This window comes from Argopecten irradians, chromosome 8 (genome assembly GCF_041381155.1).
Source record: "Argopecten irradians isolate NY chromosome 8, Ai_NY, whole genome shotgun sequence".
NCBI lineage: Eukaryota > Metazoa > Mollusca > Bivalvia > Pectinida > Pectinidae > Argopecten > Argopecten irradians.
In genome coordinates this window covers 16,722,878-16,747,961 of record NC_091141.1, presented here as the reverse complement: position 1 = coordinate 16,747,961, position 25,084 = coordinate 16,722,878, and the positions used below count along the sequence as shown (strand labels likewise).

At 35.1% G+C, this 25,084-nt stretch overlaps 1 protein-coding gene across 1 annotated transcript in view; it reads left to right on the top strand.

Annotated features, from left to right (window-relative positions):
• LOC138329515 (low-density lipoprotein receptor-related protein 4-like) overlaps positions 1-24,846 on the top strand; it is a 114,891-nt gene extending 90,045 nt beyond the window's left edge. The window contains exons 17-38 of the mRNA XM_069276552.1: positions 2,857-3,065; positions 4,187-4,374; positions 4,805-5,006; positions 5,381-5,570; positions 6,105-6,236; positions 6,625-6,762; positions 7,009-7,267; positions 7,481-7,643; positions 8,338-8,560; positions 9,113-9,247; positions 10,982-11,159; positions 11,681-11,793; positions 11,926-12,031; positions 12,281-12,375; positions 12,646-12,794; positions 13,149-13,293; positions 15,546-15,659; positions 16,014-16,074; positions 16,782-16,852; positions 22,385-22,475; positions 22,834-22,987; positions 23,223-24,846. Coding sequence (XP_069132653.1) covers positions 2,857-3,065; positions 4,187-4,374; positions 4,805-5,006; positions 5,381-5,570; positions 6,105-6,236; positions 6,625-6,762; positions 7,009-7,267; positions 7,481-7,643; positions 8,338-8,560; positions 9,113-9,247; positions 10,982-11,159; positions 11,681-11,793; positions 11,926-12,031; positions 12,281-12,375; positions 12,646-12,794; positions 13,149-13,293; positions 15,546-15,659; positions 16,014-16,074; positions 16,782-16,852; positions 22,385-22,475; positions 22,834-22,987; positions 23,223-23,426 — 3,320 coding nt within the window. The 3' untranslated portion in view covers positions 23,427-24,846. The remainder of the gene's footprint in view (positions 1-2,856; positions 3,066-4,186; positions 4,375-4,804; positions 5,007-5,380; positions 5,571-6,104; positions 6,237-6,624; positions 6,763-7,008; positions 7,268-7,480; positions 7,644-8,337; positions 8,561-9,112; positions 9,248-10,981; positions 11,160-11,680; positions 11,794-11,925; positions 12,032-12,280; positions 12,376-12,645; positions 12,795-13,148; positions 13,294-15,545; positions 15,660-16,013; positions 16,075-16,781; positions 16,853-22,384; positions 22,476-22,833; positions 22,988-23,222) is intronic.
• Positions 24,847-25,084: the final 238 nt, after the last annotated feature.

The following is a 25,084-nucleotide window of genomic DNA, read 5'->3' as shown; positions in this document are numbered from 1 at the left end:
CATTTTCAGCACTAATATCGACATTAGTCGGGCACAGAACTCGATACCGGATTATAAGAATTTCCTGTAATAGTTGCAATAGGAAAATATTACGATGTCAGTAAATACATGTCTAATTTCTTTCGTTTAATTCAATTTCTAAATTTGATGACTTGATCCCGAACATTCCAGTGACGTCACTTTTAGTAGGAGTGAATGAAACGGCAGTCAGTCCCGCCAAACAGTGACGTCACAATCACCGGAATGACGTCGCTTACATATTTCCCCACGGTAGTCAAAAGGAGTACACACTCATTAGGTTTAGTGAATGCATATTTTCTTGATCATCAAAGAAGCGTTTCGCTTTGAGTGAAATCGTGTAAATAACAGGCAATTTGCTTCGTTTTGAATACCATCTTCTGTATATATAATGAATAAGTTGCAGGATAAACAGATGCACCAGTGGCGTAGGAAGATGAAACGTAATGGGGGGCAAAGGTCCTCAATATTTTGTAACCCAAAATATTGTAATTAAGAAGGGCTGAGATGAGTTTTATAATGAATTTTGATGATTTTGTGTGGGCCCGAAAGCGCGAGATTTTGGTGTTTGGGGGTTCCAAAGGCCTCCCCAGAAAAAAATTACGATTTTGAATGGCTTAGATGAGTTTTACGATGCATTTTGATGAATTTGCAAGCGCCCAAAGGCACGATAATTTGGTGTTAGGGGGTCCGAGGGTCTCCATCGGGAAAAAAAAAATACGATTTAGAATGGCTGAGATGAGTTTTTACGATGTATTTTAATGTTTATAAAAGCGTTCTTAACATTGAAATTTTTCGATTTAAAGCTACCTGCATTTAGAAATGATAATTGTGTCGTCATAACATTATGCAACCCTACTCGATCTGAATACACCGGCTTCACACCATCGGCACATTGTTGTGTATCATAAAAAATGAATAAATTGTCTCGCTAAGACATAAACAGATTGATCTTTTAAGAGACATTTTTTAAATAGTACATAGAATCCCTTGATGGACATTTTTAGTCTAGTTCGTGTGTATTTGAATTTTTACTATTTAAGGTTAAACAATATGTGCTTGAACGTTTTAGGAAATGCGCCGCGCAGCGGAAAATTTTCTAGAATGAAGTACGAAAAATGTGCAGGAGGACCCTTTTTTCTTTCAAATAAGCATTTTTGGAAAATTTCAGTCGGCGAAAATGAGGGGGCAAAAAGACATGTTTGCCCCCCGTCCTGGGAAATGGGGGGAGCAGTTGCCCCCCCCCCTGCCCCCGCTTTCTACGCCCCTGTACACAGTCACTATCTTACAATACAAGTTTTATTTTGGTGTCGACAGGGAAAACCGAGATGACTCGGCAAAACCTCCTCATCTCATCTCCTCGCATAAAACGATAGCAGCATCGATATCAATTTTAGCAAAATAAAAATGTCCAACGTTGGAAATATTGCAAGAACATTCATTATTTACATAAACCAGTAATAAAAATAAACATTTATTTCATCTAGACTAAATAATTTGCAAATCCCATACACCGCCTGCAAGGAGATGTCCTGGCCTATCGCTACCCACGATGCTCTCGATCGTGGTCTTATATATTATGTAACTTTTAATGGGATATTAAATCTAGATATATCTGTTTTCAACAGTTAAATTTCTATGAACATGTGTGTAAAACAAGCAGTCTGAACTGCTATTCCGAGACCGTAAAATGCAATCTTGGTCACCTCAGCCAAAACACAGGGGCACGCAAATTATAAAACTCGGTTAGCTTTTTTATTGTCATTATTGTACACTGTATGTGATTTTTAAACGAAAACATATATTTTACCTAAGAAGCCAATGATATATATAATGTAAGTATCGGTAAGCTTGTTAGTATATAATAATAAGTATATTATGATAAGTCGTAATAAGTATGTAATAGCATTGGTAATAAGTATATTATGATAAGTCGTAATAAGTATGTAAATAGCATTGGTAATAAGTATATTTTGATAAGTCGTAATAAGTATATAATAATAAGTGGTAATAAGTATATTATGATAAGTCGTAATAAGTATGTAAATAGCATTGGTAATAAGTATGTAATAGCATTGGTAATAAGTATATTTTGATAAGTATAATAAGTATATAATAATAAGTGGTAATAAGTATATAATGATAAGTAGTAATAAGTATATAATAAATAAGTGGTAATAAGTATATAATAATAAGTCGTATATAATAATAGTATAAGTAATGTAAGTAGTAATAAGTATATAATAATAAGTGGTAATAAGTATATAATGATAAGTGGTAATAAGTATATAATAATAAGTGGTAATAAGTATATATAATAATAAGACGTAATAAGTATATAATAATAAGTGGTAATAAGTATATAATAATAAGTGGTAATAAGTATATAATGATAAGTAGTAATAAGTATATATAATGATAAGTCGTAATAAGTATATAATGATAAAGTAGTAATAAGTATATAATAATAAGTAAGTAATAAGTAAGATATAATAATAAGACGTAATAAGTATATAATAATAAGACGTAATAAGTATATAATAATAAGTAAAGAAAACTCAATGACACATTCTTTGAACCTTTTCGTCATATCAAGACGGCGCTTCAGAATGTGACGTAATGTTTCCTTTATATTACATATTTTTTCCATACGTAAGGAACATTTTAAATTTATTATCATTAGTAATAAGTATATATAGTAATAAGTCATCATGAAGCATAGATTTACTGTATATGTGATGCTATCTATGTTTGTAAGTTAGAGAGCACCACATTTTAGCTTCAGAAATCCTTTTTAGGGAACAGTAATAGATTTATACTTTGCCATTTCTTTCCCAGCCATGGAGAATTTCCTGGTGTTTTCTACAAGGTCTGACCTTCGCCGCATCAGTATGGACACTCCGGACAAGACCGATGTGGTCATTCCTCTGGTCAATGTGGTCAGTGCTGTAGGAGTGGACTTTGATGCCTCACTGGACATGATCTACTGGACAGACACTGGGACAGACACCATTAGTAGGGCTCACTGGGATGGATCTCAGGAAGAGGTAAGTCTGGGGATCAGTAGGGCTCACTGGGACGGATCTCAGGAGGAGGTAAGTCTGGGGATCAGTAGGGCTCACCGGGACGGGTCTCAGCAGGAGGTAAGTCTGGGGATCAGTAGAGCTCACCGGGATGGGTCTCAGCAGGAGGTAAGTCTGGGGATCAGTAGAGCTCACCGGGATGGGTCTCAGCAGGAGGTAAGTCTGGGGATCAGTAGGGCTCACTGGGACAGGTCTCAGGAGGAGGCAAGACTGGGGATCAGTAGGGCTCACCAGGACGGGTCTCAGCAGGAGGTAAGTCTGGGGATCAGTAGAGCTCACCGGGACGGGTCTCAAGAGGAGGTAAGACTGTGGATCAGTAGGGCTCACTGGGACAGATCTCAGGAGGAGGTAAGACTAGGGATCAGTAGGGCTCACTGGGACAGATCTAAGGAGGAGGTAAGTCTGGGGATCAGTAGGGCTCACTGGGATGGGTCTCAGGAAGAGGTTAATCTGGGGATCAGTAGGGCTCACTGGGACGGGTCTCAGAAGGAGGTACAATAAGTCTGGTGATCAGTAGGGCTCACTAGGACAGATCTCAGGAGGAGGTACAATAAGTCTGGTGATCAGTAGGGCTCACTAGGACAGATCTCAGGAGGAGGTAAGACTGGGGATCAGTAGGGCTCACTGGGACAGATCTCAGGAGGAGGTAAGTCTGGGGATCAGTAGGGCTCACCAGGACGGGTCTCAGCAGGAGGTAAGTCTGGGGATCAGTAGAGCTCACCGGGATGGGTCTCAGCAGGAGGTAAGTCTGGGGATCAGTAGGGCTCACTGGGACAGATCTCAGCAGGAGGTAAGTCTGGTGATCAGTAGGGCTCACCGGGAGGGGTCTCAGGAGGAGGTAAGACTGGGGATCAGTAAGGCTCACTGAGATGAATCTCAGGAGGAGGTAAGTCTGGGAATTAGTAGGCCTCACTGGGACAGATTGGCTGGGCATCAGTAGTGCAATCAACCAAATCATCACTTTAAGTAAAAAGAAAATATGAAAGAAAACTATTGCAATTGATTTGATGCAAAAAACATAAAAAAAAAAATTAAATATAAAATCATCTATGAATAATATGAGCTTTTCTTGCCCTGTTTATCAGGTGGTTGTGGGTAACTGCCTCGAGTTTCCTACTGGACTGGCTGTTGACTGGCTAGGACGGAAAATGTACTGGACTGACTCGGAACTTGATGTTATTGAGGTGTCAAACCTCAATGGAACTGTCCGTAGCATCCTTATATGGGAGCGTCTTGACCAACCACGAGACATTATAGTAGATCCTAACAGAGGGTATGTACTTTATAAAAGAATTATCAATTTGATAATGATAAATCTATGATTTCTGTATAGACATTTCAATGAGTTTTAATAACATTTAGATGTATGCCATCAATTTGAATGTAAAAAGAATATTTATTATCCTTTCACATAAAGCAGAACTGTGTGTTGTATTTAAGGTGATTTTTTTGTGGGATAAATACTGTTACAGATTTTATCTTTAAAGCTTTGCTTATTAAAGTACACTCTTACAGCATTACAGCACTTCTTATACTAGTCTATGTATTTTGTTAAGGTATACATGTATGTACATGAATACAAAATGTTTAAACTTAATATATAAAAAATGGTGGTGGTAAAATGAATATTTTAAAAAAGGTAAAACTTTTACATAATATAATTTACATTTACATTTATTGTGTGATGACATTTGTTGTTAAAGGTACATGTACTGGACGGACTGGGGAAAGAATGCTAAGATCGAGAAAGCAGGTATGGATGGTAAAGGGCGTCACGCTCTGATTAGCACCAACCTGACATGGCCCAACGGCTTAGCGCTGGACCAAAAGAGGAATAGAATCTACTGGACTGACGCTGGACGAAAAATGATTGAATCAGCGACAACAGAAGGATTAGAACGACAGGTAAATCAGAATTAGTTAACTGATTTTGGAAGATGATTCAAATAAATTTTTTTACTATTTCTGACATAAAACGAAACAACAGCATGTGTTGTGCATGATCAATTTTTATCAGATATACATGAAAATATATATGTGAGGAGTGGTGTCGTTACCATGTAATTTATCCATATTAAAAAATACGATTGGCTACTGACAATTAGATCTCTCAATAGTTCAATCACCATCATAAATTAAAACCTAATTTAATTACTATTATTTACCTAAATGATAAAGCATAAAAGCAATAACCTCTATATCTTTCTGAACTGAGAAACCTTAACTGTCTATTGGAACCTGAATATTGTAAGTAATTTCACATTCTCTTCACCCTCTAGGTGATTATTTCCGTGGACTTACCTCGCCCCTTCGGTCTTGCACTGCACAATAACCAGATTTTCTGGACTGACTGGATTGACAAGGGAATCCACATGGCTAGCAAATTTGATGGATCAAGTCGCCAGACACTAAGAAGTAATTTAGGGCATGTTATGGATGTTCGTATGTTCCACAAACCCAAACAAAAAAGTAAGTCAATATTGTTCTTCATTATAGACTCCTTATAGTCCAAGATAAAAAAAATAATTATCAGGTTTAATAAAGTTATGTTTTGATCAGCTATTTTTTTGTGTCTAAAAAGTAAAAAGTTATCAATCATAAGATTGAGAAAGATAATATTTCTTTTTTTTCTGCAAAAATTAAATTCTAGAAATTATTGAAAATATCAGTTAAAGCATTTTCTATTATAACTCAAGTTAAAACTTTTAAATCAACAATGAAATAGTGTAAACCAACTTTCTACTGAGGCTACTAATTTTTGCGATTTCCATTCCAAAACAAATTCGCGAATAAAACATTAGCGGATTTGAAATTAAGTGGAAATTCATACCAAAATAAATACTGTAGATATTAATTCGCGGAGATAAACTTTTGCAAAAATACTTTGATTGCAAAATTTGAGAAATTTAAAAGCATGCGAAAGAAAGTTGGTTTACAGTAAAACTAGAAACTTTGATACATATTTTGAAAAAAATAAACAATAATAGTTTTAAATGTGAACAGGACAGACGCCGTGCCAGGTAAACAATGGAGGATGCAGCCATCTTTGTCTGAACAATGCCGAGCCAGCGCGTTATAGTTGTGCCTGTCCGACTGGAGTGGTGATGAAATCCGACGGGAAAACTTGTGAAGATGGTAAAGTGACTTAACTGAGATGTAACATTCGTTTCTTTTTAGCTTCTCCTTTCTAAATTGATATACAGCTAAGTGACCACCTCTGTATAAAATCCATATGCTTAATAAGATCACTTTCTCAGAATTCAAAATGGTCAATTTCAACAAAATTTGCTCTGTGTATGAAGACCTCTTTGCTATATAGACCTCTTTTCCTTTGTTCCTTGGGTGGTCTTTATAGACAGGATTAACTGTACATTGTGTATATACTGAAATAATATTTTGGCAGTTATAACTCATATAAAATTTTATGTAGCAGGTGCAAAAAATGTCTGATTGTTTAATATTTTCATAGTTTTCAACAAAAACTGGTACCTTCCCTGTATTGTATTTTGCTTGATTTTTACAGATATGACAAATTTCTTGATATTTGCACGTCGTACCGACATTAGAAAAATTTCTCTGGAAGTGGAATACTTTGCTGATGTTGTGATTCCACTTGGAGAATTAAGAAACGCCATCGCAGTAGACGTGGATTCTGTCCGAGGTGGGTAATTCATATCTAGGTTATCCAATATATTAGCAGCCTTGGATAATATCAGCTGTCCTCACAAAATAACTTAATTGATCTCATCCATCTGTTTTAAACACTTGTATGATTTCACTCAGTATATAGTACTGTAAGATGAGCTCTCCGTTGAACAAATATGATTGAAATTCAAAATCAGAAATTCAAAAACTCCAAACAAAATTTTTTGTTTAAATCTAACGAATGATGCCTGTGAACCTCCAGGTAAACTCTACTGGACAGACACGGTTCTGGACAAGGTGATGCGGGCCAACCTTGATGGATCACAGGTCGAGGAGGTCATACGTAACGGCCTTGACACGCCTGATGGTCTGGCAGTGGATGAGGTCGGAGGGAAGATTTACTGGACAGATACAGGCCTCAACAGGATTGAGGTTGCAGACATTGACGGTACCATGAGGAAGGTTCTGTTCTGGAGGGACATCGACAAGCCACGCGCTATCACACTCCACTATGAGGCTGGGTTAGTTTGGCAAATATTTACCATGTGTTTATTGTTTTTTAAATAAACATTTTCACTCCATGTTGTTTTCAGGAAATGTGATGTTTTTGAAATGTAATGATTTTAAATTAACAGTTTAAGAAATTACAGCTGAAACTTTGGGCCTGTTGATTACATATTTATAATATTGTTGAAATATTTAAACTATTAAATATTTCGCTGTTTCTTTTGTAGGTTCCTGTACTGGACAGACTGGGGTAAGAACCCAAAGATTGAGAGAGCTGATATGGATGGTCAGAACAGGGTAACGGTCATCCAGGACAATCTCGGCTGGCCAAACGGTCTTGTGATTGACCGACCGACAGGACGACTGATCTGGGCTGATGCCAGGATGGAGGTAGGTTTATATATCAATCTAACTCATTCACCCCTGAAATTCCATAATGAGACTGGTCCAATTGTTGTCTTAGATGAGCCTAAATGTGTCTTTAGGTGTGAATGTGTTAAGTGTGATGTTATATATCGTCTGGACCCTTAAAAGAATTCTAATATTAAATATTAACCATAGATCCTCTCTGTTATGGCATGCAACTATCCTATGTAATTTTCTCATCTGATATTGCATTTAAAAAACTTGAGTCTGCATTATTTTGTGTTTGAATGTATCCCGTTTAACCTGCTATAGCCACCACCTCTATATAAAGACTACCGGCTTAATAATACTACTTTTTAGGGTTTCCCAATGACAAATTTCAACACCAATTGCCCTTTATGTAAATACCACTTGGCTATAAAGACAATGTTTTGTCCTTTAGATAGTCTTTATACACAGATATGCCTGTAATATTAAGTTTGGTTGGAACCTATAGAATACATAACATACTCCACAGATCCTTTATGATTCTATTAACATACATATTTTATTAATCATATTTGAGTGCATTTTGTGTTTAAAATTTCGTGCTAAGATCTGATTCCTCTTATTGCATCATTGTGCTTACTTGTTCAAAATAGAAAAAAAAAACTTATTTGATTTAATTTTAACATTAACAAAGTGAAACTGAAGATAATATGTGCCTTTACTTTATCAGGTTATAGAAAGTACTGACCTACATGGCCAGAATAGGAGAGTCCTGGTGTCCAAGATTAACCACCCATATGGACTGACCGTAGCCGGGAACCATCTGTACTGGACGGACTGGCTAAAGATGGCCATATTCCAGGCCGACAAGGACAGTGGTCAGAACCAGACCATACGCCGTCGTAATATGTCTGGTCTGATGGACATCCATGCTGTCAAACTCCAGAGAGAAGGTAGAAAATCTTATTTATATAGCAATAGGTTATAGGTCAAGAAGGTAGAAAAGATCATTTACAGGTAAAGGTAAAGGTCAAAAATGTAGAAAACCTTATTGATAGAGCAAAAGGGTAAAGGTCATGAATATATGGAAAACCTTATTCATATAGCAAGAGCGTAAAGGCTAAATTGGTTAGATAGTATCTTCATACTAGAGGAGATAAGAAACTGCATGAATAAAGAGTAAAGGTTTTTATTTTGACTTGTGAACATGCATGGCAGGTATTAAATCATTATTCTGTATTGATAGGGAAGAAGTGGTTTTGAATTTAACTTCTGCTCTGCTTACATTACTATAAGCCAACTTCATTTCTTGGTGAGTTCAGTTAATTTTTTCAAACACCTGTCACCGACATACAAGAAATTTAATCGCTCAAGAAAATAAGATGGTTTATAGTTACTCAAAATTAAAATGAAACACGACAAACTCCTGTCAGCAGAGCTAATTATATACGGTTTGACACTTGTAAATTTGTAATATCAATTTTACTGATGTTTTGATCTTAAAGGAACTGCTGTGGTGAACAAATGTGGGAGAAACAATGGTGGTTGTAGCCATCTTTGTCTGCCCAATCCCCGAGGCTATTCCTGTGTCTGTCCAACTGGCCTTCTCATGACGGAGGATAAAAAGACATGTAATGAAAGTAGGTATCATCCTAGTTATCTCCCTTACTTCACAGGGATATTTTGTGGTTGCTAGGGAAAAGATAACTCTATCTTACACAGGGTGGGGGGGGGGTAAGACTGCTCACACGCCCTAGACAATAATGTGACGTCATCAGTACATGCGGTGTAGCGGCTTGCATTGTCTATGACATCATCAATTTTGAAGCATAACGAGGTTCCTGTGATCATGACAAGATAAAAAAGCTGGAAAGCAACAATAATTTCATATATTTCCAATGAGTATGGGAGAAAAAGAATCAAACATGGGTCTTTCAAGTGGACGGGGATATCTCAACCCTCTCGAACGATTTTGGCCGTCAACCCTCGGCAAGCCTCAGGTTGACAGCCAAAATCTTTCACTCTAGTTTAGATATCCCTGTCCATTTGATAGGCCCATGTAAGATTCTATTAATCTGTATATCTCTGTTACAAACTGCCATTTTCGATATTCCACCCAAGAAGCACCTAGGGGCTTACAAATTTTAACAAATGAGGGGTCGAATATGGTTACTATTTATATGTATTACAGTACGATGTCAGTAGGATTTACATTTGTCAGAGTTTATGCTGGATGTTCCATTAATGAGGCTTTGCTCCAATAAAATGGGGTCCCCTTATGTTATTGGAATGGACTTTTAAGGAAAAATAAGTGGGATCATATTCGTTTTGGATGCTTAAAAGGATACATGGATAGGGTAAATACAAACCCTGTACATATATAATACTTACATTCTTTGATCATATTCCAGTTTACCAAATACCAATGCCAGAAATATTATGTATGTTTCTGAATTTGGAATGGACTCTGACTGGGATAATGAAGTTACCCCCCTTGTAACAAAATTGGGAATGTTAGATTTAGATTTTCATCTGTCATTACATGTATTATGGAGACAGCATTTATCTCAATTTGTAATCTTAATTGGGATGCATTAACTCCTGCACCCCTGAAGACACATTTAAACTCTTCCAATTTAATGGCTAGAAGGGATCATTATGAATTTTTAGAGACCAATGAATTAAGGAACCATTCTTTAATTTAAGTTCAGTTATTTATGGCAGTTATGCCCCTTCTCCTATATTTGGTTATTACATATTTTTGTAGAGAAATATATTTATTTAATGATATTTAATGACAGATTTCTGGTACAGGATATATATTCTCTACACCAGACTCAAATTTTGTACATACTTTATGAATACAGTTATTAATTGTAATACCTGGTATCACCTCAGGTTGTCAATTAGCCTTGAAATCATAAAATAGATCAATATTTTTCCAATATCTATCCAGTTCATTTTTAAAACAATTTAAGTTTTTAGCACAAACAACACTCTCTGGTAAGTTATTCCACACCGCTGCAGTACGTAGTGAAAAACTGGTTTTTCTCTTTACAGTGCTACATTGTTGAGGGTATACTTTAAAAGAATTTCTTCTATTTCCGGACCGCGACGAAACATCTTTCCACATTTTCAAAAATCCAGTAACTTCACGATCGTACATTCCACTGCTTATTTTGTAAATCTCTATCATATCTCCTCGTTGTCTCCAATATAACAAAGCATTTCCTTGTGTAGAATGAATAATCATTACCTGCCTCCACTCCATTCTCCATCTGTCAGAAATCTGCTGTTCTTCGTTCAGAGCTTCGTCATTGCAGCTATATCTTGTTGTGTGCATGTTTTTCTATACTGTAATCTGTTTGTTTCAGTGCCAAGTAAGTACCTGTTGTTTGCAAGTCGTGGTAGTATTCGACACATCTCCTTGGATACCAATGATCTGACTGATGTTTTTCTACCTATGAATGATCTTCACAATGTCATAGCTTTGGACTACGACAAACGTGACAACAAGATGTACTACACCGACGTACACCTGGACGTTATCAGGTACGGTATACAATTAACTGTCAATAAGGTGGAGGTTAACTTAGCTATTACAATAAATAACAGCTATTGTAGTTCTTATTGGAATCTTTTGCACCTTAAATATAAATTCACTACAATCCAACCTGTCCATAAAGACCACCCAATGACGAAGGGAAAAGTACTCTCTATAGCCAAGTGGTCTTTATACACAGGACAAATTGTGTTATAAATGATCGTTTAGGACCCTATGTGGTCTTAATGAGCAGGTGGTCTTTATACAGAGGTGGTCCCTAAGGCAGGTATCATTGTATTTATATAAGAAAGAGATAATCCAAGACTTTTATAACTCAAGAAACTGATAATTCTGTTTTATCACACATAATTATTAGCCACCTGTTGGATCAGTTTACATTAAGAAGTAATATACATAAAATAAAAGATAAATATTGTTCTTTGTAACATCAAAGATCAATTACTGTTAATTTTCTGTCCCTCAGCAAAGTGATATGATGATAAAAATGTTGTGATTGGAATTATTTCAGACGTTCAAACCTAGATGGAACAGAGCCAGAGACAATTGTCTCCAAGAATCTTGAGACGACGGATGGACTAGCAGTTGATTGGATTGGACGCAATCTTTTCTGGACAGATACAGGTAAATATACATAACCCTCCCACAACCTGTATAACAGTACATTTGGTAGGGAGTTGATATATATAACAAAATCCTCTGACAACTTGTTTTTGAAAGTTAATTCATTATTATTTTTGCTGTTTACTATTCCAGGCCGAGATGTAATAGAAGTGGCTTGGCTGGATGGTTCCTACAGGAAGAGGTTGATATATGAAAATCTAGATGAGCCTCGTGCTATAGCACTGTTCCCAAGTAAAGGGTAAGATCTATTAACTGGGATTTGCTTCTACTGTAGACCACTTCATATTTGTAAGATACAAATTTTTATGTAATTCTGTATAAGATCTTGAACCCAAATTTAAATGGGTCTCCCACACACTGGAACCTTGTACATTGTTGTATATTCTTCTTGTTTGTCATTGCAACAGTAGAAAGTAAATACTGGATTGGAAGTCCAATGATATGTTTATATCTAGTTATGTTGCACCTTTCGATAATTTCTGGACAGGCTGATCTACTGGACTGACTGGGGAGCAGAACCAAAGATAGAGAAGGCCTTTATGGACGGCACCAACAGATCGGTCATCATACGGACCAGTTTAGGTAGGTATTTCTCTTTATCTCAATGTATGATGATAGGTTATGACATCATTAGTTTGTGAACACAAATTACATTATTTTCTCAGAAAAAAATGACGTTAAATATACGCTCACAAGTACATGATGTAACAATCAAAGTACCAGCATTGAAGATAGCTCTGTAACTTACAAAAGAAAGGTGATGTTCCCCTAGGCCAACTTTCTATATAACTCACCTTAAAGTGATGTTTTAGTGTTGCTGGTTTATCGATTGTTTATTATACTTGGTCACAGGTTTCCCCAATGGATTGTCCATTGATTACTCCGCTAATCGGCTTTATTGGGTGGACGCCAAACTGGACAAGATTGAGACTTCAGACCTGGCAGGAGAAAACCGAGTGACCCTGATACAGCATATCTCCCATCCTTTTGGTCTAGTTGTGGTAAGTTATAATTAAAGTCAAACATAACTTTATATATAATGTAGTACAATAATGATGTTTTATGTACTGTTGTAAATAGGGAATATTGTAAAGACTTTGTTTTGTTGCCTATTTCTAATGTCAATCCAAGATCAGCAATCAAAATATTTTAAAATGAAAGTCTTACTTTGATATCCAGCCATCATGTGATTTTAATCAAGCCATCACATTTGCCATTTAACTCTGTATCAAGGAAAATTCCTATTGCCACAGAGCAACCGCCTATATGAAGTCTAATGACTTGAATATTTAACGACAATTTTGTTCTTGTTGTTTTATTTATGACTTTTTCAACATATTTGTATGATTTTACAGTATGGAGACCATATATACTGGACTGACTGGCAGACAGAGCTGATTGAGAAGGCAAGCAAGTACACAGGCAAGGACCGTGAGGTTATACAACAGAGTTTGGAGGGTCTGATGGACATAGAGGTGGTGGCAGACGACAGACAGACAGGTAAATACTGTGGGAATCAGACGGATGTAGATTGGTGGTGGGGGTGGGAGAGGTCTGATGGACATAGAGGTGGTGGCAGACGACAGACAGACAGGTTAGTAGTGTAGGAATCAGAGGGATGTAGATTGGTGGTGGGAGTGGGGGAAGGTCTGATGGACATACAGGTGGTGGCAGACGACAGACAGACAGGTTAGTAGTGTGGGAATCAGTGGGATGTAGATTGGTAATGGGGGTGGGGGAAGGTCTGATGGACATAGGGGTGGTGGCAGACGACAGACGGACAGGTAAATAGTGTGGGTCGGAATCAGAGGGATGTAAAGTGGGGGTGGGGGAAGGTCTGATTGATAGGGAGGTGGTGGCAGACGACAGACAGACAGACAGACAGGTAAATAGTGTGGGAATCAGACGTATGTAGATTGGTGGTGGGGGTGGGGGAAGGTCTGATGGATAGGGAGGTGGTGGCAGACAGACAGGTAAGTAGTGTGGGAATCAGACGGATGTAGATTGGTGGTGGGGGTGGGGGAAGGTCTGATGGATAGGGAGGTGGTGGCAGACAGACAGGTAAATAGTGTGGGAATCAGAGGGATGTAGATTGGTGGTGGGGGTGGGGGAAGGTCTGATGGATATAGAGGTGGTGGCAGACGACAGACAGACAGACAGGTAAATAGTGTGGGAATCAGACGGATGTAGATTGGTGGTGGGGGTGGGGGAAGGTCTGATGGATAGGGAGGTGGTGGCAGACAGACAGGTAAGTAGTGTGGGAATCAGATGGATTAAGATTGGTGATGGAGTCGGGGAAAGGTCTGATAGACATAGAGTTGGTGGCAGACGACAGAAAGACAGGTAAATAGTGTGGGAATCAGAGGGATGTAGATTGGTGGTGGGGGTGGGGGAAGGTCTGATGGATAGGGAGGTGGTGGCAGACAGACAGGTAAGTAGTGTGGGAATCAGAGGGATGTAGATTGGTGGTAGGGGGGGGGGAGGTCTGATAGACATAGGGGTTACCGCTATTTCTCAGAAAGTACTGAAGGGATCTTTCTCAACTTTCTCAAATTTCATATGTAGGTTCCCCTGGGGCCCTAGTTGTGCATATTGTATTTTGGGACCAATCAGTCAACAAAATGCGGCCATCTTGGATTTTGAGAGTTAAAGTTTGTTACCGCTATTTCGCAGAAAGTACTGAAGGGATCTCTCTCAAATTTCACATGTAGGTTCCCCTAGGGGTCTAGTTGTGCATATTGCATTTTGGGATCAATCAGTCAACAAGATGGCCAAGAGGCCGCCATCTTGGATTTAGACAATTGAAGTTTGTTACCACTATTTCTTAGAAAGCACTGAAGGTAGCTGTATCAAATTTCATGTGCATGGTCCCCTAGTTCCCTGGTTATGCATTATGCATTTTGGGACCAATCGATGAACAAAATGGCCGACAGGACGCCATCTTGGATTTTGACAATTGATGTTTGTTACCACTTTATCTCAGAAAGTACTTCAGGGATCTGTGTCAAATTGCATGTGCAGGTTTCCCTTGGGGTCTAGCTGAGCATATCACATTTTAGGACCGATCGGTGAACAAGATGGCCGACAGCCCGCCATCTTGGATTTTGATGGTTGAAGCTTGTTACCACTATTTCTCAGAAAGTACTGATGGGATCTGTCTCAAATTGCATGTCCATGTTCCCCTAGGGGTCTAGTTGTGCATGTTGCATTTTTAGACCGATTGATGAACAAGATGGCCGACAGGCCTCCATCTTGGATTTTGTTAGTTTAAGCTTGTTACCACTATTTCTCAAAAAGTAATGAAGGGATCTGTCTCCAATTTTTTTTGCAGGTTCCCCTACTGGTCTAGTTGTGCATGTTGAATTTTAGGACCAATCGGTCAACAAGATGGCCAACAGGCCACCATCTTGGAATTTTATAATTGATATTTGTTACCGTTATATATCTCAGATAGTTCTCAAAGGATCTTTCTCAAATTTCATATGTAGTAAAAGTTTGAAAAGCAGAGAAAAGATCCCTCTTTGGTTTGTCAGACATAGATCATTCTTTGTAGGGCGCCAAGATCCCTCTGGGATCTCTTGTTAACTTGAAGTAAAATCAGAAGCTCAGACTTTTCAATGGTGGTAATGGTGTAAAGTAAGTAACTTTTGTAACTGAAGAAAAATACTAAATCGTCTGCTCCTGTTTTTAATAGTGAAAAAAATACCATTTGTCAGCGGTGGAGCATCTTTAATGTAAACATTTATTTCCAGGTGAGAATGGCTGTTCTGTAAACAATGGCGGATGTACACACCTGTGTTTGGCTAACCCTTATGGATACACATGTGCCTGCCCAGACAAGCGCGACAGCATCGCCTGTCATGTGTGTAAGTAATATACATGTGTACAGAAACTGCAAACTTTAAAGTATTGAAATTGGATTATATTTATTTGATAGATTTGATTTATTTGTCTTAATTTCCAAAAGTTATATTTTACATTTCTGTTTGTGAACTTCATTCCATGTGCTTAATAGATATAGAACACATTTGGATTCATTCATTTGTTCTTTCTTCTACCCTGTAAACAGTTAATCACTTTTTCTGCACGGGAAGAAGCAAAATGAAAAATGTAGTTCATTTAAAAAAAAAAAAACTTTTATCAATGTTCTCCTTAAATACAGCTCCTATAACCTAGAATTATGCACCACAATATTAATGTGTGTTTATTATTTCCTACAGATCCGGTGAACATCCATCTAATGCCGGATACAGACCACCATCTCACCAGACAACCTCATCAGTGAGTGTATAGAATACAGAAACTACTGTCAACCAACTCTCCTTTATGTGCGATTTACTTTCACAAATTTGGTGATACAAATAAATTTGTGAAAGTTTATCTCTATGAATTGCCATCTTCATCATATTTATTGATAGGAATTTCCATTCAAGTTTTCAATCCGTGAATTTTTAAATTTGATAGAGATGGTTTACAGTTTGTGTGGTACAGGTAAACTATGAGTTACACTGACTTGATGTGAAAGGAGAATACCATGCTTTATTATTTGTAGCCTCCTCCTAAAATGTTTCAATGTAATGTATTTACATTTTGCCACAGAGACTCCCATCACTCCCAAGATCTGCATTTTGAGTGAATACATGCAGCCTAGACTTGGTGTAGTAATACCTAGATACATGAATGGGAGTGCTGTTTACTGACACTTAAGTTAATTTCGAAAAATTAACACTGTTGTTAAATAAACCACTTACCGTAACTTATGAAATTATAAACAAAATTAAATATATATATTTTTAAAAAGAAATTGGAAAAAAAAGTTCTTACAAAAGTAACGAGTTTTTGTTGGAAGATAATCATAGTGCCCTATTCTATTTATCTACCACCCAGATTGCATTGATATCTCTAATAATTGCAATCAATAATTGTAACAAATCATTGATTGTACAGTAAAAGGTATACTGATGGAATATGCTAATTCGGTTTTACAGTCCCTGCTCTGCTGAAGATGAAATACAAGGACTTTGTGAACAAACACCAATGGTGGAGTCAACCAGTCCAGGTACATTTCTTCTATTTAATTGGTTTGATTAGCCTAATGTCCTGTTAACAGCCAGGGTCATTTAAGGATATGCCAGGTTTATTGGTGGAGGATATAATTAAGCCAGAGTACCCGATGAAAAACCACCATCTAGCAGTCAATACATAACAATTGCCCATGGTGGGATTTGAACTTGCGACCCAGAGATGTAGGGATTGTGATGATATGTCTGGACGGACATCTTAATCACTCTGCCACCGCAGTCCCCTTACATGTTTAATATTTAGGTTAACTATGCTAATAATGATATAATATGGAAATCACTAGATATAATATGGAAATTACTAGATATAATGTGGAAATCACTAGATATAATGTGGAAATCACTAGATATAATGTTGAAATCACTAGATATAATGTGGAAATCACTTGATATAATATGGAAATTACTAGATATAATGTGGAAATCACTAGATATATTATGGAAATTAATAGATATAAAGTGAAAATCACTAGATATAATGTGGAAATCACTTGATATAATATGGAAATTACTAGATATAATATGGAAATCACTAGATATAATGTGAAAATCACTAGATATAATATGGAAATCACTAGAAATAATGTGGAAATCACTAGATATAATGTGGAAATTACTAGATATAATATGGAAATCACTAGATATAATATGGAAACCACTAGATATATTGTGGAAATCACTAGATCTAATATTAAAACCACTAGATATAATATGGAAATCACTAGTTATAATGTGGAAATCACTAGATATAATATAAAAATCACTTGATATAATGTGGAAATCACTAGATGTAATATGGAAATCACTAGATATAATGTAGAAATCACTAGATATAATATGGAAACCACTAGATTTAATATGAGAAATCACTGTAATGTGAAAATCACATGATTTAATATGGAAATCACTAGATATAATATGGAAACCACTAGATATAATATGAAAATCAATAGATATAATGTGGAAATCACTAGACACAATATGGAAATCAATAGATATAATGTGGAAATCACAAAATAAAATATGGAAATCACTTGATATAATGTGGAAAACACAAGATATAATAATGAAATCACTTGATATAATGTGGAAATCACTAGATATAATGTGGAAATCACTAGATATAATATGGAAACCACTAGATATAATGTGTAATTCACTAGATATAATGTTGAAATCACTTGATATAATATGGAAATCACTAGATATAATGTGGAAAAAACTTGATGTAATATGGAAACCCCAAGATATAATATGGAAATCACTAGATATGATATGGAAATCACTTGATATGATATGGAAATCACTAGATATAATGTGGAAATCACTAAATATAATGTGGAAATCACTAGATATAATGTGGAAACCACAAGATATAATATAGAAATCATTAGATATAATATGGAAATCACTAGATATGATATGGAAATCTCAATCTCTAGATATTTTATGGAAACCACAAGATATAATATGGAAATCACTAGATATAATGTGTAAATCACTAGATATAATATGGAAATCACTTGATATCATATGGAAATCACTAGATATAATATGAAAACCCCAAGATATAATATGGAAATCACTAGATATAATATGGAAACCACTAGATATAATATGAAAATCAATAGATGTAATGTGGAAATCACTAGATATAATGTGGAAATCAATAGATATATTGTGGAAATCACAAAATATTATATGGAAATCACTTGATATAATGTGGAAATTACAAGATATAATGAAATCACTTGATATAATGTGGAAATCACTAGATATGATGTGGAAAACACTTGATATAATATGGAAACCATAAGATAAAATATGGAAATCACTAGATATAATGTGTAATTCACTAGATATAATGTTGAAATCACTTGATATAATATGGAAATCACTAGATATGATATGGAAATCTCTAGATATTATATGGAAACCACAAGATATAATATGGAAATCACTAGATGTTATATGGAAATCACTAGATATAATGTTGAAATCACTTGATATAATATGGAAATCACTAGATATAATGTGGAAATAACTTGATGTAATATGGAACCCCCAAGATATAATATGGAAATCACTAGATATGATATGGAAATCACTTGATATGATATGGAAATCATTAGATATAATATGGAAATCACTAGATATGATATGGAAATCTCAATCTCTAGATATTTTATGGAAACCACAAGATATAATATGGAAATCACTAGATATAATGTGTAAATCACTAGAAATAATATGGAAATCACTTGATATCATATGGAAATCACTAGATATAATATGAAAATCACTTGATATAATATGGAAACCCAAAGATCTAATATGGAAATCACTTGATATAATATGGAAACCCCAAGATATAATATGGAAATCACTAGATATAATAGGGAAACCACTAGATATAATATGAAAATCAATAGATGTAATGTGGAAATCACTAGATATAATGTGGAAATCAATAGATATAATGTGGAAATCACAAAATATTATATGGAAATCACTTGATATAATGTGGAAATTACAAGATATAATGAAATCACTTGATATAATGTGGAAATCACTAAATATAATGTGGAAAACACTTGATATAATATGGAAACCATAAGATAAAATATGGAAATCACTAGATATAATGTGTAATTCACTAGATATAATGTTGAAATCACTTGATATAATATGGAAATCACTAGATATGATATGGAAATCTCTAGATATTATATGGAAACCACAAGATATAATATGGAAATCACTAGATGTAATATGGAAATCACTTGATATAATGTGTAAATCACTAGATATAATATGGAAATCACTTGATATAATATGGAAATCACTAGATATAATATGGAATTCACTTGATATAATATGGAAACCCCAAGATATAATATGGAAATCACTTGATATAATATGGAAACCCCAAGATATAATATGGAAATCACTAGATATAATATGGAAATCACTTGATATAATGTGTAAATCACTAGACATTATGGAAATCACTAGATATAATGTGGAAATAACTAGATATGATATAGAAATCACTAGATATAATGTGGAAATCACTAGATGTAATATGGAAATTACTAGATTTAATATGAGAAATCATTGTAATATGGAAATCACATGATACAATATGGAAATCACTAGATATAATATGGAAACCACTGGATATTATATGAAAATCAATAGATATAATATGGAAATCACTAGATATAATATGGAAACCACTGGATATAATATGAAAACCAATAGATATAATATGGAAATCAATAGATATAATGTAGAAATCCCTAGATATAATGTTGAAATCACTAGATATAATGTGGAAATCACTAGATATAATGTGGAAATCATTAGATATAATATGAAAATTACTAGATATTATGTGGAAATCACTAGATATAATATGGAAATCACTTGATATAATGTGGAAATCACTTGATATAATATGGAAATCACTTGATATTATGTGTAAATCACTAGATATAATATGGAAATCACTCGATATAATGTGGATATCACTAGATATAATATGGAAATTACTAGATATATTGTGGAAATCACTAGATATTATTTCGAAATCACTAGATATTATGTGGAAATCACTAGATATAATATGGAAATCACTAGATATAATGTGAAATCACTTGATATAATATGGAAATCACTTGATATAATGTGTAAATCACTAGATATAATATCGAAATCAATAGATATAATGTGGAAATCACTAGATATTATAAGGAAATTACTAGAATAAGGTGAAAATCACTAGATATAATATGGAAATCACTTGATACAATATGGGAAAATTACTAGATATAATGTGGAAATCACTAGATATAATATGGAAATCACTAGATATAATTTGGGAAAATCACTAGATATGATGTGGAAATCACTAGATATAGTTTGGAAATCACTTGATATAATATGGAAATAACTAGATATAATATGAAAATTACTAGATATAATGTGGAAAACCCTAGATATAATATGAAAATCACTAGATATAATGTGAAAATCACTTGATATAATGTGTAAATCACTAGATATAATATGGAAATCACTAGATATAATATGGAAACATCAAGATATAATATGGAAATCACTAGATATAATATGGAAATCACTTGATATAATGTGTAAATCACTAGATATTATGGAAATCACTAGATATAATGTGTAAATAACTAAATATGTTATGGAAATCACTAGATATAATGTGGAAATCACTAGATGTAATATGGAAATTACTAGATTTAATATGAGAAATCATTGTAATATGGAAATCACATGATACAATATGGAAATCACTAGATATAATATGGAAACCACTGGATATTATATGAAAATCAATAGATATAATATGGAAATCACTAGATATAAGGTAGAAGTCATTAGATATAATATGGAAATCAATAGATATAATGTAGAAATCCCTAGATATAATGTTGAAATCACTAGATATAATGTGGAAATCACTAGATATAATGTGGAAATCATTAGATATAATATGAAAATTACTAGATATTATGTGGAAATCACTAGATATAATATGGAAATAATTTGATATAATATGGAAATCACTTGATATTATGTGTAAATCACTAGATATAATATCGAAATCACTAGATATAATGTGGATATCACTAGATATAATATGGAAATTACTAGATATAATGTGGAAATCACTAGATATAATTTCAAAATCACTAGATATTATGTGGAAATCACTAGATATAATATGGAAATCACTAGATATAATGTGAAATCACTTGATATAATATGGAAATCACTTGATATCATGTGTAAATCACTAGATATAATATCGAAATCACTAGATATAATGTGGATATCACTAGATATAAGAAGGAAATTACTAGAATAATGTGAAAATCACTAGATATAATATGGAAATCACTTGATACAATATGGGAAAATCACTAGATATAATGTGGAAATCACTAGCTATAGTATGGAAATCACTTGATATAATATGGAAATAACTAGATATAATATGGAAATTACTAGATATAATGTGAAAATCACTAGATATTATATGGAAATCACTAGATATAATATGGAAATCACTAGATATAATATAGAAATCACTAGATAAAATACAGAAATCAATGCTGATTGTTGTAGTTCTATACACATGTCTAAAATGTCTTCTAACCAGCGGTGGGTGAGTGGTTATGGTGTCTCGACATAGCACCATAAGCCCTCCACCTCTGGATCACGAGTTCAAATCCCATGTGGGTCATTTGCCAGGTACAATTTGCTGGTTGGTGATTTTTCTCTAGGTACTCTGTTTTCCTTCATCAGCAAACCTAGCACATCCTTACATGACCCTGGCTCTTAATCGGACGTAAAGCTAAACGAACTAAACTAACATATTAACCAAACCTGACAAAATTCATTTGGATTAACAATAGTGAGGTACAAAATTGTAAATGATGTGATAGTAACCATGTCTGTTGACTTTGTTACAGTGAATGTCAATTGGATGCTGCTTGTCGTATCGCTGGTCATCCTTCTAGTTATCGTAGTGGTCAGTGTGGTGGCCTGTCGTATTTATAAAAGGTATGTAATGGTCAAAGAAAAACTGACCACAGATTGTGTGGTAGGTAGCCTGTCTTATCTATATTAAGTGTTTGGTCAAACAAAAACTGACCAGTTTGTTAATGATACTAAACCACACACAGGATGGTTGGTGTTTATTAATGTATATCTGACATTTGGATTGTAGCATACTTGGGTGAATGACTACCAGCTTTGTTCACATTCAAGGTCGCAGGCATCACCTATTCTGAATTCTTTAGACTTGTTAACAGGCTGTACCTGATATAAAGTCTGTAGCATACATCTGTTATCATTCATCTTAGGGATGATGTGTCTTCTTGTTCAGATTATAAAGACAAGACTTTGTTCTTACTTCCAGGCGTAGAAGACAAGCTTATGATGTAGATAATGGAGAATTCTTGGCTCTAAACTTTGCCAATCCAACATATCAAAAAACAAGTACAGAAACAATCAACTCTGTATCATCTACTTCCTCCAAACTCTGGAAAATTTTTCGTTTTAATAAAAATCGTGTAAGTATTTGTTATTTGCTCTTTATAAATTTCTAAGAAACTAATGGGAATAGAGAAATAAACTGATTTTAAGGGAAATTGGTTTTATACGATACTTGATTTTAAGCAAAATACGAAAATAAAAATAATATGATTTTTCTTGGATATGATGATAAAATGTGAGTTAAAATTATATTTCTGTGATGTGTATTTCACTCAATTCAATGTAACTGAGACATATATCTTTTTGTTCCAGGATCAGGTTCAATTTTTGGAATCATCACAAGAAAATGGACTCAATAATTCTGAGACTTGTATTTTAGTTCGACATAGAGATGGCGGTGGCCATGTGTCGCAGCCGCTGTCTATGTCAGTAAACAAAAACTTATTTAAAGCTAAGACTGCTAATCAATCTAAAGAACAAAAAGCCAGTGTTCCATATCGCCCTGTGGATACGTGAGATCAGTAGCACCATGCGACAGCGTGCTCGTGTGGTGCAAACAACTTAGGCTTCTCTCAGGGCCACAAACAGCATATACCTTTGAATGTGTGTGTCTGTGAAATATAGGCTGAATTACGGCCAAATAAACCAAGTGATATGGGCATCACTGGACAAGGCGCTGCTTCATGACCGGACAAATTACCATGTGGTATATATGGTACCCATGGATACAAGCTGCATTCATGACCAGAATTAATATCCTTTGGTGTATGTAACAAATGATGCAAGCTTCTTGAAGACCAGAAAAGTTCTATCATGCTCTATGCTGGTTATGGTAACATGATCAGTTCTGACCTTGTGATGTTTTGTGACCTTATGACCTTGTGATGTATGTAACCATGGATACTAGGCTTTGTGAGCTGGAGGTTTGTGTAACTATGGATAAAAGTCTTAATCATGCTGATACAGTATAAATTCAGGGCTCCATAATGTGTGTAAGCTCTCAGGATGATAGGTCAGGGTAACCATGGTGTCATTGGACCTTTGGAGACACGGCATTCATACATGTGGTGTGCTTCCATGGATTGACCACTCCGTCATGCCAAAGTGATATGGACAGACAAATATTTTTGTTAAGCGGTTCCCATGGATTCAGGGTACTGTAGGGTCAGAAGGTATTGCTACATATTTAAGGAACTAAGTCTGAACCTTCAAACCATTGATTCAAAAAGTTTTCATAAGGAATGTGGTGAAAATGTTTCCAATGGACGATAATTGCTAGCTGAGTTTGCAAGGTATAAGTTTGCAAACCAATGTGTGAGATGGACATATATGTACATTGTAAAAGGTTCAGAAATCAACTAAATGGCAGTTATATGAGTTGTGTATGTGTTACCATGGTGTTTAAGGAATATTTATGTTTGAATGATCGAGCTAAACATTTCCATTAAAATACAAATGTATAATGATTTCCTAAAACAGGTGCTACTCTAAGCCTATAGTGTTACATTATTAACTTTTGAAAACCAATTTATATTTGTGTTTGATATCAGATTTGATATGACAGTATTTATTTCCCACCAAACATGACAGAATTTTACCTATATCAACAGACTCCCACCGCCAACAGCATTATTTCTATAATCCTCTGTGTACTGTGTTACTGACATTTGTTATATATATGTCATCTCTTTAAAGATGCTACACCACTGCCAAATGGTTTTCAGTTACAAAAGTTACCTACTTTACACCATTACCACCATGGAAGAGTTCGAGCTTTAGGGGCCGCGGTGGCCGAGTGGTTAAGATGTCCCGACATATTACCACAAGCCCTCCACCTCTGGGATGCGGGTTCGAATCCCATGTGGGGCAGTTGCCAGGTACTGACCGCTGGTCGGTGGTTTTTCTCCGGGTACTCCGGCTTTCCTCCACCAACAAACCTGGCACGTCCTTACATGACCCTGGCTGTTAATAGGACGTAAAAATAAATAAACCAAATCGAGCTTCTAATTTTACTTCAAGATAAAAATATTAATAAGTAATTAATTGCATCCCGAAAAAATTCCGGGGCACTATGTCCTATATGAAATGAAGTACTGGTTGTGCATGCACCAAAAGTCAAGCAAAAGATTTCATATAATTTTTTGTGTTAATTAGACATATGTATTATACACAAT